The sequence below is a fragment of the Erithacus rubecula genome, assembly GCF_903797595.1.
Source record: "Erithacus rubecula genome assembly, chromosome: 8".
In the NCBI taxonomy this organism is placed as follows: domain Eukaryota; kingdom Metazoa; phylum Chordata; class Aves; order Passeriformes; family Muscicapidae; genus Erithacus; species Erithacus rubecula.
In genome coordinates this window covers 28,568,978-28,587,946 of record NC_136659.1, presented here as the reverse complement: position 1 = coordinate 28,587,946, position 18,969 = coordinate 28,568,978, and the positions used below count along the sequence as shown (strand labels likewise).

The following is an 18,969-nucleotide window of genomic DNA, read 5'->3' as shown; positions in this document are numbered from 1 at the left end:
CAAAGACACTGGCTAATTTATTAGCCAGTGATTTCATTCAGTACTCAACAATCCTGGAATCAAACCTACTTTGATACAAGGCTGTACCATATCCCACTAAAAAAATGTTGGAACAGCATCTTTCCTAACAAGTTTTCAGTTATTATCTGTGGTTTTTTGGGGTTTACTTGAAAGAAGCTTTATTGAAAGTCTCATTAAAAAATAAACCAAAAAACACATAAAACAAAGAAAAAAATACACAATAGAAAAACACTTCAGGAAGAAACTAGTTTACAAGTATGGCCATTGAGAGCACTACAAAAGGCTCCACTGTGCTGCTGAGAAAGAAGCCAAAGAAGTGCCATTGCCAGAGCAAACTGAGCTCACAAAGAGTAGTTTAACTCTTCCCTTGGAAAGAGAAGTTAATCTGGAGTGCCAGTCACATCACTCTTGAACATTTGCAGTAGAACATTTACAGTTTTTCTCACTGATGCTGTAGAATTGCTCTTCCACTGTACCACACTTGATGTGACACTGCAAGTTTGGAACTGGACAAGCCCAGAAAGGATAATTGTTGAAATGTGAGGACTCTTTCAAACACAAATGCATTAGAGAAAAGGGATCACAAAACTAATCCAAATCTGTCTGAAAGGGCTGGAGACCAAACTCAAATCCCCAGAACAGGAGGAAAAGAATGGCAGTGCTTGCTCAGTCTGAGAACTGGCATGTGCTGGCAGACACCATTTAGATGCCTTGGCAGGCCAGCCTGATGTCTCTGGTCCTTACTCTGCTCTGACAAAGTTACTTTCATTATTGCAAATTTGGCTGAACAAAGATGAGATAGTCTGGAGTGCAATGCATCAGCTTGAACTGAGAAGATGAGCACAAACATGTATTAACCACACAAATCTGCAAATACAACAGACTGTGTAAGAACAGCTGAACATGGGCCCATGTTTGGGGAGCAGGTACCAGCCACAGAGAGGCTGCCTGGACAGAAAGAGAAGGCAAGAGGCAAATTCTCCTCACAAATTCATCAGGGCATGCATAACAGCACCTACATCCCAGGAGAACAGGGGTAGCTTCAGTGACACAAGACTCCTCCTCACAAGATAAAGATACAATAATTTAATCACAGTTGAGAAAGTAGTTAAGTTCTTTGACTAGAGAATAAAATTGAAGCAAAGCTGTTGGTGAGTAAAACAGCCTAAACCAGAGAGCTGTCAGGAAGGATGAGGAAAATGAGGTGGGAGCAATACACAGAGAGTCCTTTGGCCCTACATCTAAAATAAAGGGAAATTTTACACAGATATTTTGGAAACCACACACATCGATAAAAACAATAATCAAAACTCTAGGAAATGGTAGGGTTACCCCTCTAGAAATTCTCATGGATACAGACTGTCAGCTCTCACCCAAAGCTCAGTGTAGATGTGTAGGTCTAAAGCAATTGCACGTGAGGTCTCCAATTCAGCAGAGCCTGTGCCCAAAAAACCTGCTAAGGCAGAGAGCCAGCATCATTCCTGTTTCACTGAAGGGAGGCTTAAAGGCACAGAATCCCATGTTGGTACCCCTTAAAAAGCATTTCATAAGTGATGTCTAACTAAAGGCACTTTATTGGATGCATTATTATTTTCTATTGTTGTTAATTTGGTTCATGTAGTAGGAAAGCCCAGCTTTACCAAGAACAAACTCATAGCAACAGAGTCTTTGGCTCATGGAAAGCACAAAGGAATCAATTCCAGCCTTAAAGACATGTGGCTCACAGACTGGGCCTCTCCTCACAAAAAATGCAATCATTCAGGTTTTATTCTTAAAACTGAAACCATGAACTTTCACTCCCCTTGGAAAAATGCCCAGTTCCTACTTAGGCACACTGATGTCCTGGAGCTGCTACCCTATGTGAAGGTGTCTCCATGAAGTAAAGCTAGAGGCAAACTGGTTCTTGGACACAAAAGCCTCCCAACAGACATTTGTGCCTTTCAGCATGCTAAAGAGGGCTGGAAGAGAGGATAATGGAAAGCATTCACCACTGAAAAGCATGAAACACTGGCCAGTCTGCACTGCTGAAACAAAAGAGACCAAACATAAAATGAGAGAAGTAAAGCTGTGACTTGAAACACAGAGATTCTCTTCTCAAGTTCTTTAAAATACCCAGTGATTTGGTCATAAAACATTTCATTTCATTTGAAGGAGGTTTCACTTCATTTTCATTAGAAGTGAGTAGGGTGATGGGATCATCCTGTGCCTTCTGTAATTCCCAGATGCAGTTAGTGTCTGCTGTGGGATCACACCAAGGACATGTGTCACGGGTCAGGGATGGCACTGCCTGAGGCTCAGCAGCCAAGCACAGCAAAAAGAAAAGGGAGGGAGAAAAAAGTCATTTATGTCCCACAGTTTTTCTTCTCTCAGCCTTAGCATATTGACAGAAATTAATTTCTATAGGAAGGGAATTGCACTGTTTGCAAAGAAATCCTCCAGGATTTATTGATCTTTAAGAAAAATCTCATTAAGCAGAATAAGGAAAATTTACAACAGGTATGGGAAAACAAAACAATCTCTTGGGATCTTCACCAGGCTGAAACAGGATTAGCTCTGTAGTTTCTGTAATCTTCCTCACAGAAGAATGCTAATTCCGTCTCATTTGCTAGAATGAATAAAAAAATTAAATATTTAGCACACCAGTAAATGAACCAACAACCAGCTATTTAGAATCTTAGAAGACAATTAGCAACTTCATGGTCAAAGACAATTATAAGTCACCACACACTTTTTTTTTTTCTTCCTCATCATATTTTTGGAGAAGGTTGCCAGTATTAAAGATGTCACTTAACCTCATTAAAAACAACACAAAAAACCAAAACCACCAGGAACACGAATGTATAGAAGTAAATATGTACATAAGACTCCTCAAGATTTGTTTAACAGAATCTTCAGAATTGTTTGTATAAGCATTCAGCAAATTAAGTGATTGCATTTCTTACACCTTCAAATGCTAGGAAAGTAATGAAGCATGATACACACTTTTTCTGTGCATTTTTCTGTTAGGAAAGGGAGAAAGAAACTTCTTTTTTTCCCTTGAATTAGCCTGTAGGTATAATAATTTAATACTTAGAGGATCAGTAGAATATTTTACAGATCACTTTACATTCTCCCTCATGACCCATCAAAATATGTGTCTGAAGAAGTTAATTTTTTGCCCTGCTGATGATTAATTCATGAGGCTTCGACAATATGCAAAGTGAAAGACACAAATTGGCTTCTCCAGCAATACCTTCAAATACCTCTAATTATTCACAGGGGATATGGCAGAGCTAAAGGACCCACAAAGGTTCAGAACAGTCACAATTCTTTCAACCCAGTAGGTCAAGGACTTCCTCTTCTAAAACAATAAGTCAGCAACATTACTAATTCAGAACAGAGACAAATCTGATGGAATGCCTTCACAATTATTAAACATGGAATTCTTTAAGGTGCTGAGCCAATAAATTCCACATTCGTTTTTTAAATTAAACCTCAAGTTAATGAAGTCTGCCTGTCTTGTAAAAAAAAAAAAAAAAAGAAAAAAAGAGTAGAAGGCATTTTAGAATTTCAACTAGAAAACAGACAAGACTATTTGTAATGAATATTGAACACTTTATTAACATACACCCTGCATAAAAAAAAAAAAAAAAAAAAAAGCAAGCATTAACTTTGCTGACTGGATAATAACTGTAATAATAATCACTACTACAGAGGCTTTCCTGAGGATACTTATCTAATGTCCTCATAATTTATAACTCTCTAGCCCAACCCTCTATAGTGCCAAGGGCAATCAACTGCAGCTTAGGAAAAATGTTCTGCATGTATCAGAATTTCCCAGATTTTCTAACAGTGATTCTGATTGTTTCATTCTAGTAAGTCCTGTCCAGACTAGATATTGGAAAAATTTCATATCTCAGTAGGAGATTTCAAATTTTCTTACTGATTTAAAGAAAATGTACAAAATTATCATTGTGTACAAAATGAGGACCAGTGGTACACGATACATGATACTTACTCTTACTCTTTTCTCCTTCTTATTGAAGGAAGAAAGTAAAATCTTCATGATTTTACTACAAAGACCCCACACCTAACTTAGCCAATTTTCACATCAAGATACACTGGAATATATCCAAATTTAAAATGACATAATGGCACATTGCATATTTCAAAGAATGGATTTTCCTTTTCTATCACAAATATACTAATGACTAATAACTACTGTTATTCAGAAAAAAAAAAAAGAAGAAAAAAGCAGCTTTAAATCATTTTCTGCCCTAAATGAACCTTTGTACAGAGACACAGAACAGGCTGCTGCATTTCTATTTCCTTTCAGTGTAACATTTAGTCTGATGATTTGACACCATTTTTTGAGATCACATCCAACTGTGTCACTGCTGTAGCTACAAACCCAGTTTCAAAGACAGATAACATATGCAAATACTTATCCATACCCTTTTGAAAGAACAGAGCTTTGCTATTTCTAATTCAACATTTGGCACTGTCATCAGTCCCTCTCCTGGACTGCACTGCCTCTTATGCCTTACATAGATAAAGATCATGGTTAAATGAATCTACTGCTAACTAAATTACAAATCTGCAAGGCTTGGGTGCCAGTGATCCTCCCTTCCTCCTCCACCCCCTGCAGACAAAAAGACCTGGTGTACTAAAAGCTATGATTCATATTACAGGAGTACTCAAAGACCTTCAGGAAAGGTATATTAGGACCAGTTGTAGTTCACACCAGAGAAAAACAGTGAGGAGACATCCCAAGCCACTTAAAACCAAGAAAATAAATCGAAGGAAATAGGAGAGCCAAGTAACCTAAGAGAAAGAAATCCCATTAAGTAGCTGGGGAGCAATCAGTGAGCAGCAGGAGCAGGAGGGAGCCTCCTCTGTGAAGCCCCTGCACTTAGAGCTCAGGCAGCTAAAGCTTCCCAGCCAGGCAAATCAGATTCAAATGAGCAAATGTCCATATCAAGGTGGAATGCAATCACATCCCTTAAGTGCCCTGCTGCCACAAAGTCATTCAGCCACACTTATGAGAAGCCCAAAGGACATCCAGGGACCATCAATTTCATCATGACAGACATTTCTTTACATTATTACCCAAAGACATGCCCTATATGTAGTCTCCTGTCAAAATGTGAGAAATCAGGTCAAGTTTCAACTCTTTGCTATGTTCAGCACATTCTCTAAATGAGACTGCTCCAGCTTTCCTGAGCAATCTGACTATCAGGCACTGTATGCTGCACATTAAACAAATCTAATCTTATTTCATTATTCCATGCTGGTTCCACTACTTACATTTCTAACCAAAACATCAGTTTAAATGTTACTGATAAGACTAAGCAGACACGGTACTAATAACCTATCTGTCAATCATTTAAAATTACTCTCAGCAGAATTATAAGCATACCCTCTAAAAATCACAATTTGCATTCTGAATATTTGGAATGCAGATACCTGCTGCCCTCAGACCAATGATTTGAATAATGCTTCCCTGAATAATTATCAAGTCATGTAAAGAGCATCAGAAATAGCATTTACTTTTCAGCAGCCTGTCCAAACATAATCAGCCAGTTATCAGTTTAATGCTACCACAAGGAACAGCATCTTCAGTCAATACAAATGTACTCCTACCTACTCCAGCTGCTTTCAGTGTGCTGTCTTCCTTCAAAATCAGTTTGTCATCATCTTCCAAACTCACTACAAGCTCACCAGTCTACAAATCAGAGAACCAGAATACAAAGATAAGAATTTACTTATTTCCTCTGTTCTTGTCTAATTTGACAGTGCAGAGATCTGCCTGCATCAAAGCAAGCAAAAGGGGAAGAACACAGCTAATAATCTTACCTTAGATTTGTGTGCTTGGTGAATAATCTTCATTGTATCTGAAAGAAAAAACAGTGTTTTTCTAAACTAAGGCTTAATAAGCACACAACACTGAAAGCTGCACTTGGGGAAAGAAAAACAAACAAAGGGGGAAGTTTCAAATTCTTTTGTTATTAACAATTTTGTGTATTCAATCTGAAAATGGAGAAAACATCTTAATCTTACAGTCCTGCAGCCACAGTCTTAAAGCAGTCAATGCAACATTAAGGTACCACATCCTATTTGGCTTCTGTCTGCTGGCTGAATTACAATAACCAACTAATGACCATCTCAATTGCCAGTCAAAACACATCAATTTAAATGCCACTTAGGGTGTTTTAACTTAATAGGTTTTACACATGCAATTGGGGCAGGACCAACAGCATTTATGCACTGTCAACTGCCACAGCCAAGTTGAGAGGCAGCAAGTGATTATGACACAGTAACCTGATCACTTCAGGTTATCCATTGAAATTTTCCTTCTCATGAATACAACACCCACCATCCACGGTAGAAATTTTGTTAAGCAAGTTCATTTTACACGAATATCTCTCTTTAATGCTATACCCTCTTCAATAATTTTTATGAGTGTAGTGCTTACAGATTTTTTTTTTAAGTACCACTTTCTTCTGGCAACATGGGCAGGGCTTTGCTAACAGAAGGGAAAAACAGTGAAATAACAGTCACTAAAGCAACTGGATGAGTGCAGAGATCCAGAGGGAATGGCTTAAAGCCATGCAACACTAAAAAAACAAACAAACAAAAAAAAAACAAAACAAAACCCCCTCACAAAAACAATCATAAGAAAACTCTGAAGACTCTGTTTGAACAATTTGGGGTAACACATCAATCCCTTCCCAGCAAAGAAGAAAAGCCAGTTCTGCTTGTCTGCTCATTTTCTGTTGTAGTTCAGTTTTGTGCATTGAGTGAACATTACATGTTGAAATAGCCTGGTAAGAGAAGGATGCAGCAAAGTTTACTACTGGCTAAACCAACTTTCAAATTACCAGGAGCTGGTAATTCAGATATTCAGAATAACAGAGATCACATTCCCACTCGGAAGTTTGCTTCCACACCATTCTGGCCCATTATGAACACTATTTAAAATATTACACGAGGTAAGAAGTACTCTCTGTTCTCACTGCAGAGGTCACTGAGAAGGCAGCCTTGGTATGTTGTAATAACTGTGGTATTAGAAGTAAGACAGACACTAAATTACAATCACCAGCATCCATTTGCCTAGAAACATTACAAAAAGACCAAGCAACCACAGAAAAAATATACTGCAATCATGAAAGCTTTCTGCTACAACAAATTAACCCAGCCTGTGCCTCTTAGTTTTAAGCTCCTCTGCCTATTTTGATACATTCCATTTTCTCCAGTCTTTGTGCAGTCATGCCCTGAAGTATTGTCTCAGTTTTACCTGCTCAGAACTCTATCACTGGCACCCAGCACTTCACCATGGGTTCATCTGAGCTATTAATGGCTTCATTAACTCTTTCACAGAGATGAAAATATAGTCTCTTCTCATAAGGTAAATCCTCTGACTGGCCTTTGCTATTCCATCCCCATTTTGTCCCACTCAATCATACTGCCAATTTTTTATCTTGCCTTTTCTGATAATAGGTCTATCATGGTGATTGATAAAGATGAGCTTTCCACTTTCACAAGAAAACCACTTTCTAAGTGGTTAGGGTTAGGGTTAGGGTTGGGATTAGGGGTTAACCCTAACCCTAACCTAACCCTAATCCCTAACCCTGCCCCCCAGAAACTTTGAGAATTACCAAGTTTAGGAAAAGATGTGACTGATATCTGAGTTTACAAACTCCAAGAAAGAAACTTGATCTATTTTAAAAGTTTTCTCTGTCCCAAAGAGATGAATTGGACATGTTTATGCCAACTCACAGAGAAAGGAAATATATATAAAGTTTTACATTAGAGGATAAAGTAAACTTAAATTTCACACCTCCAGCTTGTACCTAAGAGCTTTCACAGCTACTTGGAGCAAAGTTCCCCTGTTTTTCTTATATTGTGTAAGCTATTTAAGTATATAAGTCTTAAGCATTTTTGACTTCTTGCCTTCTGCTTCACCATCAGTAAATAGATATTGAAGTACATAAGCACACAGATAACTACAATTTCAAAGTGTTTTGAGATCACATGCTGCTCATTAGGGTGAAGACAGTTAAAAGTATACTTATAACTTATACACTTATAAAAGTAATAAAAAATTAATACCAAAACCCATCAGTTCTCAGTAGCAAATAATGTAAACCATACAGCCTAATTCAAAGATTAAAACAGATCTTCAAAATAATGGTCAAATTCTGCAGACAAGATCCCAGTGGCATAACTCCAGCTACAAGAGCTGGATAGAGCTGTACATGTAGGCAGGCACTGGCACCAACATTAGCATTGTACACCAGTTATCTTTTTATGTTGTACAAATGCTGGTGTAAAATATTATGTGGTCATTTGGCAGTAATTACAAGAAAAATAAAAAACACCTACCATACTTGTAATTTTTAAAAGGAGGAGGAAGTCCTGGTCTTGAAGACACATCTATTAAAATAAAAGCACAAAGTTAAAACAAAGTTCTCTTTTTAAATTATTTCCAATACTTCATTTTCCATTATTGTGCCATGTATGTATCCCCTGGGCAGCCTTTACATCAAAATAAATCTGCACATAGGAAACTTGTTTGAGCATCAAATGTTAAAACACAGCCTTTGGCTCAGATTCTATAGTGACTCCATATGTGAACAACTTAATGTGAGCATGAAGTCCCTCTGAACAAAACACCCCATGAGGACAGCGGGTCAGTGCAAGTGGGGTATGATCAAGAGAGTCTGATCCTTCCAAAATCTGCCAGGAACATCCTTTTAATGGTTTGCCCAGCATCTATCTTTACCTTACACAACCAGCTGACAACTGTCATTCAGAACTGAATCCTGTAAACATGCCATGAGAACCAGCCACAAAAGGAAGCCAAACTGTAAAAAATTAACTCTTTAGCTGCTTGCAGGTCACAGCCCATATGTAACTGCAGGAACAGTGACACCTTCCCTGGTGCCAGTGCTCCCTGTGACTTAACCAGCACCTCAGAAGGCCCAGCCACCTGTGGGGTACTCAAGGCAGCATTTCTTCAGTAGTTTAACTTATCTTAAATTGCCTCTTCAAAACAGATTACTGTAAAGGAAGGAATAGGGCTTTTGGACCCCTTTGGAATGAGGTTTTCAAAAGTCTCATTTTGTCTCAAATAGCAGTAAGCTGCAATGCTGCACGCATCAAAAGCAAGTTTTGTAGCATTGTTTTTTATTTTCTTGTTCATAACAGCAGCTGTGCCATATGTTCTGAAAGTGCTTGCAGTTTCCCAAAAGCATCCTAAGATCTTGCCATGTCTATCACTGTCTAGAAATGTGGAAATTTCCAAACACAAGACACCCATAAGTCCCAGGGCAATTTAGGAGTTGCTCAAATGTTATCATCTGTAACAGCTCAAGACTTGTTTAAGCTGACTTCATACAAAAAAAAAAAAAAAAAATTGTTATTTTGTACCCTTTGAATGTCTCCATTGAGGTGTGTGGAAATACATCTGCAGGATTAAGAGTAACACCCTAGTTACCAAGTCCCTGTGTGGGCTGGTCTGCAACTTTTGGATTCACTGTCACTTTCAGCCAGGCTTCTAAAAGAGAAAGCCCACAAATGACTAAAAGTGCATCACACAGCTCAAGATGGAGACAGAAACTCAGAAACAAGCATGCACAGTGAGACCACACAGTGTCAACAACAAATTTTCAAGATTCTCTCTTCTCACAAATAGCAAACAGACTTGAGTTCCCACATTCCACATACTTGTGTGGTTAGGATCAAAGACTTTCTAAATTATATTAATTTATTCCTAATAATTTATGAGTATTTGACTGACAGCACCACTCGAGGAGCCTGAGGCACCAAGCCAAATGCAGCAATGCCCTTGTTTCTTTTAGACTAAACATGGGGATAAGGGCAGGGGGAGCAGTCCATCCAAATTCAAGCATGGCACACCAACCATGGAAGCTCTCATTAACTCCAGACCTTTCATCTAAGAAAGGAAAGCACACAGGACATAAAACCACAAATTTGGCATTTCTACCAAAAACCACAGAATTCCCATTAGTTTGCTCCCCTCCAGGACAGCCACACGTGGGGCTGAAGGGAAGGGATGAGCCCAGCCCACCTTACCCTTGAGCACAAAAGCCATGAAGTCCCTGACTGTCTGCTCCAGGGGCACGCCGTGGTACACCACAGGTCTGAAATTGCGGTGCTGGAAGGAGCGCACGAGACGCACCGTGACCGTCGAGCGTCCTGCCGACATGGAACAGCCCTGAATAACCTGGGAAACAAAGGCTGGGGTTACTGCCTTGGACCACAGCACAGCTGGAAAACAAGGTGCAGGCGGGCTTCGTGCAAAGAGTAAAACATGGTGAGAGCTCCAGCACTGTGCCCTTTGGGATTTCCCTTTATGATTCCCACTGGAGCAGTAACAGGGTCTCGGCACAAACGGGGCATTACTGACAATGCACACCCCAGTATCTGTGCTGAAAAGCCACACCAGACTCCCCACTAAACGTGCAAATGTGCTGTGTGGGTTTTAAGTGACTGAAGACTTTACCTGCCAGGCAACTAAGCCTGTGCTGGAGAAGAATGTCCTAATACAAACAAACCCAAAGACTTTTTTAACATACTTATGTTGCAGAGAGTGTAATACTCTGAAAAATGCCTAAGCTGTTACAAAATGCTCATTATCACCTCCCCAGGGAAAGTGAAAAACACAGGCAAATCATTTTCCTGGTGCACTACTGCATAATTAAGGGTTTAATTTATAATAGTCAGTCTCTGGAATGGCTCTGTGGGCCTATACTAGAGAGCAGAGCCTAAAACAGAGTGGTCTTCTCAACCCAAAATCCTCTTCAAACAAGCCAACATATTATTCTGTTGGGTTTTTTCTCTCCACAGGAAAATAAGCTATTTTCTACCTTGACAAGCCTCTCTGTTTTTGGCACTGGGCATCCCTCAGCTTGCTGGCAGCGTGCTGCAGTGCCATAGGTGCTGCAGCAAGGAGCAGGGACTGCAGCCACACGCTCCAACATCAGCACGACCTTTGCACCCCCAGCCCCGAGCAGGCATGAACCTTTCACCTATTCATCTCCTTATGCTCGTTCTCATGTTCTTTTTTGTGTGTCTTTCTTTTTCTTTTTTTGCTGCGGGGTTATTTAAGTGCCCCACCATATGCAGGTGCATCCCAGCCTCGGCTGGATTTGTCCCAGATGGAGCCTGGCAAAGCAAACTACCAATATTTTCAAGTACTATCTGCAGATTGCTTTTACACCACCTTGGTTAGTAACCCCCGAGTTCAAATTCCATTTTAAATGAGCTCTGTGTGTGACACGCACCATATAAGTAACACATGCCAATCAATAAAAAAAGCATACTTTTTACTTGGAAATAACTCGATTTATACTAAACAGCGAAGATGGATGTTTTCTTGGTGCTATTCCACACGGACTGGTGGGAGGTGCAGTGAAGGGCACAGCATTCAACTCACTTGTCCCTAAGCATTATGTTAAAACACTGTGGGAACACAGAATCGGGCGCTCAATCAGAAATCGCCAATTTCCTATTCAAATCGATCGCACGTAAGGCTATGACCGTGTGCTATCCCCCACGGGGGCAGGAAGGCAGGCAGGTACTGGCGGCCCATTCCTCTGGGAGACAGGACCCTCCCCGGAGCCGCAGCAGCACCGGGACCCGCCCGCCCCAGCGCGAACCCGGCCCGGCCCCGCGCCCGCCCGGGCCCGTTACCGCTCTCCGCCGCCACTTCCGGGTCCGCCCGCCCGCCCGCTCCGCCAATCGTGTTCTTCCGGCGGCACCTCCGAGACACGGGATTGGCTGCGAGGGCTCTGCCCCGCCCCGCCCCGCGCCGCCGCTGGCTCCTCACGCCCCGATGAATGGGAGGCTCCCGCACCGCCTCCGCATTGGCTCCTTGCCCGCCCTGCGCCCGCCCCCGGCCCGCGCTGATTGGTGCCCGCCGCGCCCGCGGCGCTGCCATTGGCCGGCGGCCGGTCTGGCGAGGGGTGAGGCGGGCGTGCGGCGGGGGCGGCGGGGCAGAAGCGGCGGGGCCGGGATCGAGCTGTGTTCGTCGCGATGACCGAGGTGCGGGGGGCTGCGGGGAGCCGGGGGGCGCTGGGGGCTCCGGGTACCTTCCCCTCGCTCACCCGCTGCCGCCTTCCCCCCAGGCCGCGTTCCAGAAAGCTGCCGAGGAGGTGAAGCAGCTGAAGTCGCAGCCCACGGACCAGGAGATGCTGGAAATCTACAGCCACTACAAACAGGCCACGGTGGGCGACGTGAACACGGGTGGGTACCGCCCCGGCTGCCCCCGCTTCCTGAGGCACAACCTCTCCCCCGTTGCGTTGCCTCAGCGAAAGTGACTCAGTGCCGACCTGGCACGGATTTGTGTGCGGGAGGGCACAGGCTGGCCCGATAAGGCTTTGTGCAATTCGTGGTTTTTAGATTAACCCGGCCGTCTGTGCCGTGCAGTGAGGGCCTGAGGATGCTTTGTTGGGATTGGGATTTTTGGAGACTTCTGTCAGTAAGTGGCTGCTCAGGCCGAGGGGAGCTGCTTTAATGCAAACCCTTCTGGGTTATACAGACTTAAACGATACGAGGGTGGAATCGCAACACTGGAGGGGATGACACATGCAGTTTATTTAGACTGGATTCGCTGCTAAAAATAGTACTGGGAAGCAAAACCAGAAGAATAGGAGAAAACTTTTATAGCAGCTGCAATTAAATATACTTCAGAAAGACTGTAACAAAAATATGTCCTCAAGTACACAGTGCAAAATGTTTCTGGCTGCTTCTCTCAGCTGCTGTCGATGGCAGAGCAGCCTTTGGAGTAGCATTTCAAGTGAAACGTGTCTCTATCGACCTTGTGTAACTCTGGAGTAGCTAGAATTAGAAAGGGAAAAGGTCATTTCTTTGCAGTGCTGGCCTCCTAACCCAGTAGCTGGCAAACTTTATTGAGCGGCCATTGATTTAAAAGCTGGCAGTGAAGTGTACAGGAAATGGTAATTTAATCTCCTTTTTCCAAAGCTGGCAGCGTGAGGGAGAAAAGAAATTACTTTGAGTTTAAGATGTGATCCTTTTGGTGTGGCTGGACATCAGCATTATTAGTGCTTGACAGGGTGAAAGAGTGCTCCAGAGCTGTGGATATGCCACCATCCCTGCGAGTGTCTGCACTCCCGTGAAGCAGCAGCCAACGTGAGTTGGCCAGAGAAGCAGCCTGTGGGAGGGTGACTGCTGGGGTGTGTGCTGGAGAGAAGAGGAGCTGCCAACTGGAGCTGCAGGTCACTGTGCCATGGGAGCTGCACAAGGGTGCTCTGTGCAAACTGCCCAGTTCCATTTGTCAGTTCTAAGAATTATCTCTAAGGAGAGAGAGGAAGTAAAACCACGAAGGGGACTTTACACGAAGATTAAGCATATACATATCATTCACTTTCTACCTGGCCACACCACAGCCTGCAGTGAAGTGAATCAGATTTCAAGGTTTCCTTATGCAGATGCAGAACTATAGGTTAGAAACACAGCACTAACTTGACGATACTGAGTTCTGAGTTGTATGTTGCTACAAACAGCTGTCTGTTTTCATGTCTCTGCCTGTAATGGACCTCAGGGTATTTCTGCTTTACTTTAGAGCCTTTCTTCTTTAATTGGATAGCTCTTATGTGACAGCAGGCTCTTCAGAAAGTACAACTAAACCAAATCACAATCGTTGATCTTCTGCTCAAATGCTGCTGTCTCAAGGGAATTTGAAAGAATCTATTTCTGTTGTCACCAACCACGGTGTAACATTTTCCCCTGAGGTGATCTGCTGACTACAGGTTAGCAAATAACAGCTGCAGAGATGAGCCATTGTATTTAGTCACCCTTAAGAGCTAGCTAAGCCTTCCAGTGAGTATTACCTGCAGCCAGATCACACAGACTAATCCTGCTGCTTATCCTGTCTCTCTCAGAGCGCCCTGGCATGCTGGACTTCAAAGGCAAAGCAAAGTGGGATGCCTGGAGTGCACTGAAAGGTAAGTGTCTGATTAAAGAAATTAATTAAATTACTACTGGCAAACTAGTCAGAAAGACACATGGAGTTCAGCAAGAAATAGAATAGTGTTGCCTTTTACGACAAGAGTTCTAGAAGTTCAGAGTGCCATGATAATAAACTTTAATTACCTCTGCAAGTCAGAAGTAATCCTGAAAAATATGGCTTGTGTGAAAGGGAATTAGGGTGCAAAATGCCCAGTTGGCCTAAGATGTTAAATAAAGAAGAACAATAACAGCAGCAAAAATATCTAGATTTGTTTTCTTGGTCCCAGCCTGATACCCCAAAAACTGAACTCTCCCTTCAGCTGTTGAGAATCTTCCAGTGAGGAAAGCTTTGGAGGAAACAACTGAGCTCCCAGCTCTAAATAAGGAGCCAAATAAGTGGTCTAATCTAAGCCAATGGGTCTTTTTTCTGGTGTTTTAAGGAATAAATTTAAGTTTTCTGTAATAATTGTCAATTACATTAATAGAACTAATACACTGCATAGTTGCTGTCTGCAAAACCAGCTTTACATGACTGATGGAGCACATTTGTTTAAAACTTTGGCAGTGGATTCACAGCCAGGTGACCTTCCTGGCTCCTTTTCTCTCTGGTGGCACAGGCTATAGCAAGGAATAGTTACTTGTAAAAGGCATCTCAGTCTGTGAAAGGTATCTGACTGTTCCCTGTGTTCTGTCCTTCAGGAATGTCCAAAGAAGATGCAATGAAAGCTTACATAGCAAAAGTGGAAGAACTAAAGGGCAAATATGGCATCTGAGGACTGACTAAATCAGCTACATGCACGCCTGAAGCCTGCCTTATTTCTAATAATGTGGAAAACTGGTTTCTGAGAGTAACCTTAGGTACCTAATATGTCTTAGCCAGTTCTCCTCACGCCTGTAGTTCAGGAGAAATTATGTACCTGCCTAATGTACTGACACGGTATAAATTCCTTCTGGGAACAAAATCTGGAACTCATTAAAGTGCATTTGGTACTTTGGCTGTTGTGCTGGTCATGCCTGAGTGTTGCTGTGAGCTCCTCCCCCGTCCTTGTGCCACTAGAGGGGGTCGGTCACCTGCGTTCGGGCACTCCAGCCCAAACACTCCTTCCCAGCAGCTGAGGGGCAGCCCACAGCAGCTGGAGCACCACAGAGCTTACCTGGAAAATATTCTCTCTAGTGCTGTGTGTGCTAAGAACAAGGTGCTTGATTCTTGTTGCCCGGAGTTTTCAGAGGCTTAGTCAACAACTGCCAAATCATCTTTCATAAAACACTTCTGGGACATGTTATTTCCCAACAATGTTGGGCTTCTGGAGAAAAGGTAAATGCTGAACACAAAGCCTTCCCTGTGAAAGGAAAGGTTCCACAGGCAGTGAAGTTGATTCTCTTGAAGAGAATCAACTTGATATTGCCATGCTACAGTGAGGGGTGTCACATACAGACTGCTGAACACTGGCAGGACTGCTCAAAGAGAAAGACTTACAGTGATCATCAGCAAAAGTTCAATTGCAAAACACACAGTTGTGACTGTCTCCAGTAGTGTTAGAATACCCCAGCTCTACAGAGATGGGTAACTGAGAGGTGTTTAAAAATCCTTTACAAATCCATCTCTCATACAGTAGGCTAATTGTTTTAGTGTAGTCTCTTGGAGTTGCTGATGACAGAAGGGGAGATTTTGCTTTTAAAATGTGGCATTGAACTATTCCAGCAGAGAACATTTGAGAATGAAATCACAACTTTATACAGGAATAAGGCATTGTAATTCCTGCTGTACTGGTTAGGATCTGAATAAGTGAAAATTTCAAGCACTCTTCAGATAAGCAGTTGATTTATAGAATCCCTACATAGGGATGAAAACTATCATTATGTATCTGTCTAGGTAAATACAGTTTTGTAGCTAGTTATACATGGTGAGGAGCAGAATTAGAGATTGCTTCACATGCTTTCAAAATTTTAACTTCCCCCTTTACTGCTTTTAATGGGAAATGCTCATTGAGCTGCTTTTTGTCCTTTAAAATGTGTTAGGAAGAAGAGGGGAAAAAAAAAGCTTATTCTTGTATATCCTTGTTCTTCTTCTTCTGGGTAAGTAAAATAAGCATTTGGGTGTTTTTTACCTACTCTTGTGTCCTCTGTTACTTGAGATTGTCTTAATTAAATTCGTTTTGCAAGAGAGGGGTAAGAGCAGGTGTTCACTGTAAGAAATGCTTTTACCTCTTCTCTAGCCCTAAATTCCACATCATCTACAGCACCCTCTTGGAAGCTGGTTATCCTTGAAGGATTCTGCCAACCTTTACCAGAACAGAGCTCACACCAGCAAATGCTCCCACACTGCTCTTGTTTGCTGGTAGCTGATGCACTGTGAGGACACTGTGCTTTGCCAGCATGATTTCTGTCAAAACAGGTGTAGTCAGAATTTCTGACTGCTAAAGTAGTGGAGCTGGGTCTAAAGGATAGGCTGGGAGTAGCAGGTTCTATATCCCAGTCCTCATTTGGATTAGTTTCCCCTGTGACAATTAATTGTTACAGTGCTGCTCTCCTTTCTCATACTTCTAGGATTAGGAAAGCATCACTTTGTACACAGTGCTTATTCCAGAGAGGGTTTGCTCTTAGCCAGGCTTACAAATAATGCTATTTTCCAAGTAATACAACTCTACCTTGTATGTCTTTATTTGGATACTTAATTTTTTGCTGTAGTAACACCTTTCTCCTTGCAGCTTCACCGTCCTTGAGAAAGTGACATCAGTGGTCTTACTGTTTAGCTTGCTCTTTGCCAATCAGCTGTGTCTTTCAGGAGCAAGCTGAAAAATTCAAGATGTGGTAATAGCTCTGCAGTAAAGGCTACAAAAGGCACAAAGCCAGAAGCAAAGGTACTGCTGGTGACTTCACAGAGTGTTTGTGATAAGAAGGAGCAACACAAAATTTGGCTGGAGGTGTAGTAATTGTTGAGTTGAAATATACTGAGAGTTGAAATAGACTGAGCTAAGGGGCTTGTTGACAGCAGGATGAATGTCTGTAAATGTGTAAGGATGCTGGGCTGCCTGAAAATGTTGCTGACCTGGTGACAGGCTAGTGCTCACAGGTAAGGTGTGCATAAATAACACTTGGGCAGCAGTGACACCAGGGCAGTGGTGGTTTAAGGGCATCTACAAACAGATTTGTAGGTAGAGGTAATTGCTTTTATTAAACTAATAAGGTGGTAAGGTAACCATTATTGTATAAGACACAGAAGCAGCAAGCCTCAAACCCAAATATAATCCAGAGGCCTTGCTCTGCATGCACTAAGGTACTTCTGGTGGAGGATCAGATGCTTTTGATGGCTGGGCAGTGCTGCAAAACAGGATTGTTCTGACACTCACTCAGGGAGTTGCTGCTATTTCCTCTTTGTTAGATCAAAGAAAGGCCAGCAACATCCTGATGCTGCTGCTGGCAGTGCTTGGGAAGGAGGGAGGCAGAGACAGCCCAGCACACAGCAGGTCAGAGGCCAGCTGGCACACACTCTCTGCTCTGCTGAGTGTGCAGTGTGCAGGACAGAACCTGGACTTTGGATATGGCAATAATAAATGTTAACTCCTGCCTGAGATAAGACAGTGTTCCTTCTATCACGCTTCTATGATTAGCTCTTGCACAGAGCAACACACGGCTAATTGGCACCCACCGCAGGTAGAGATAAGAAAGGGGATGATGTTTTCCTTGGAAATATCTTTCTGATGGGTTTTGCTTGCTTTTAACAAACATGTGAAGGTGTAACACTCCTGGCACAGGTTTAACTAATCAGTATTGGTGTGTTGCCTAAGGGCCATAACAGATTTTTCAACCCTGTGAAGTAAATTTTTCAGTTTGGTTAAAATGCCCTCCAAGGCTGACTGCAGCATGCAACAGACTCAGAATTCTTCTGTACTCATCTGGAGTGATCCTGTTTCACATTGGAAGCATTTTAACCTTCGAACTTACTTGACCCTGATGATACTGCTAAAAATAAATGACAATTGCATTTGCTGCTGTTCAAAATATTTGCTCTTCCCTCAGAGTGTTCAGGGCAAACAGCATTGGGTAGTACTACTTTGGGGTGAGTGGCCATCTAAGCCATCTTGTGAGATTGATTAAAAATTGCAGAGACAAAAAAGAAAGTGTATTTTGTTTGGGACAGTTTTCTAAATACCACAGCTCTCACCCCAGAAATAGGTTACACGGTCTTCCAAGTTGTCAGAGCTGTGTAGAAGTAAGACACGTTGATAATACATTGAAATAAGTCATTTGAGGACATTCACAGGAATAAACTCAGAAGGGTAAAAGTTAATAGAATGAAAATATAATTTTTTTTCTCTTTCCCACAATCTATGAAGTACCTTCCAATCTATGAATTAGCCAATCTTCAGCTTCTCAGTTAAAGTGCAAATACCATCAATCCACTTTATATGAGTCTTCATCATTTATAGAACAAGCTTGTATTTCTTCTGGAATCAGAGTATCTGTGAAAGTTACAACTTTTTGAAAGTAAACACAGCTTAGTTGTGTTATCTTTAGAATACAGATTCACATGGAGCTTGTCTGCAGTGATCTTTTAACTTTCATTCCCAGTTACTCCCAGTGCACATCAGCTGCATCAAAGCATCACCACACACTTTCTTTCCACACCTTGGAAAGAAAATCAATTACATTACTTGGCCAACACAGCCAGGCAAATACCTTGTTTGTCCCCACCAAAATGTGCAAGGCACCAACTTGTATTGTGTTTCCCAGAGGGCTGAAGTAATGGTGTCATCTCCTCCTAACAAACACTACTCCTTTGATGAAGTTCTGAATCTGAGAGATAGACTCACCAGTTTAACATACTTGTTATTTTAAAATCCATTGAGCTGACTTTTTACTGAGAGAAAAAATATGTATGTGACAGCTGACAAACTGAATTATTTCCTCCAACTTAATGTAGTACTGGAATATGGACCCAAATTTTTCTGGTAGTGCTAAAAGACTTAAAGT

At 42.0% G+C, this 18,969-nt stretch overlaps 2 protein-coding genes across 2 annotated transcripts; one reads left to right on the top strand and one right to left on the bottom strand.

Moving 5' to 3' along the window:
- Nucleotides 1–2,440: 2,440 nt before the first annotated feature.
- LOC306804213 (UPF0538 protein C2orf76 homolog) lies at nucleotides 2,441–11,496 on the bottom strand. Its single transcript, XM_079310518.1, has 6 exons — nucleotides 11,356–11,496; nucleotides 10,099–10,249; nucleotides 8,386–8,436; nucleotides 5,857–5,894; nucleotides 5,644–5,725; nucleotides 2,441–2,626 (listed from the first exon to the last, which is right to left on the bottom strand). The coding sequence occupies exons 2-6, from the start codon at nucleotides 10,229–10,231 to the stop codon at nucleotides 2,550–2,552; spliced, it is 381 nt and encodes a 126-aa protein (XP_079166644.1). The 5' UTR covers nucleotides 10,232–10,249; nucleotides 11,356–11,496; the 3' UTR covers nucleotides 2,441–2,549.
- Nucleotides 11,497–11,915: 419 nt separating this feature from the next.
- Nucleotides 11,916–14,989, top strand: DBI (diazepam binding inhibitor, acyl-CoA binding protein). The gene is made up of 4 exons (XM_079310519.1): nucleotides 11,916–12,069; nucleotides 12,153–12,270; nucleotides 13,929–13,991; nucleotides 14,695–14,989. The coding sequence occupies exons 1-4, from the start codon at nucleotides 12,061–12,063 to the stop codon at nucleotides 14,766–14,768; spliced, it is 264 nt and encodes an 87-aa protein (XP_079166645.1). The 5' UTR covers nucleotides 11,916–12,060; the 3' UTR covers nucleotides 14,769–14,989.
- The last annotated feature ends 3,980 nt before the right edge of the window (nucleotides 14,990–18,969 follow it).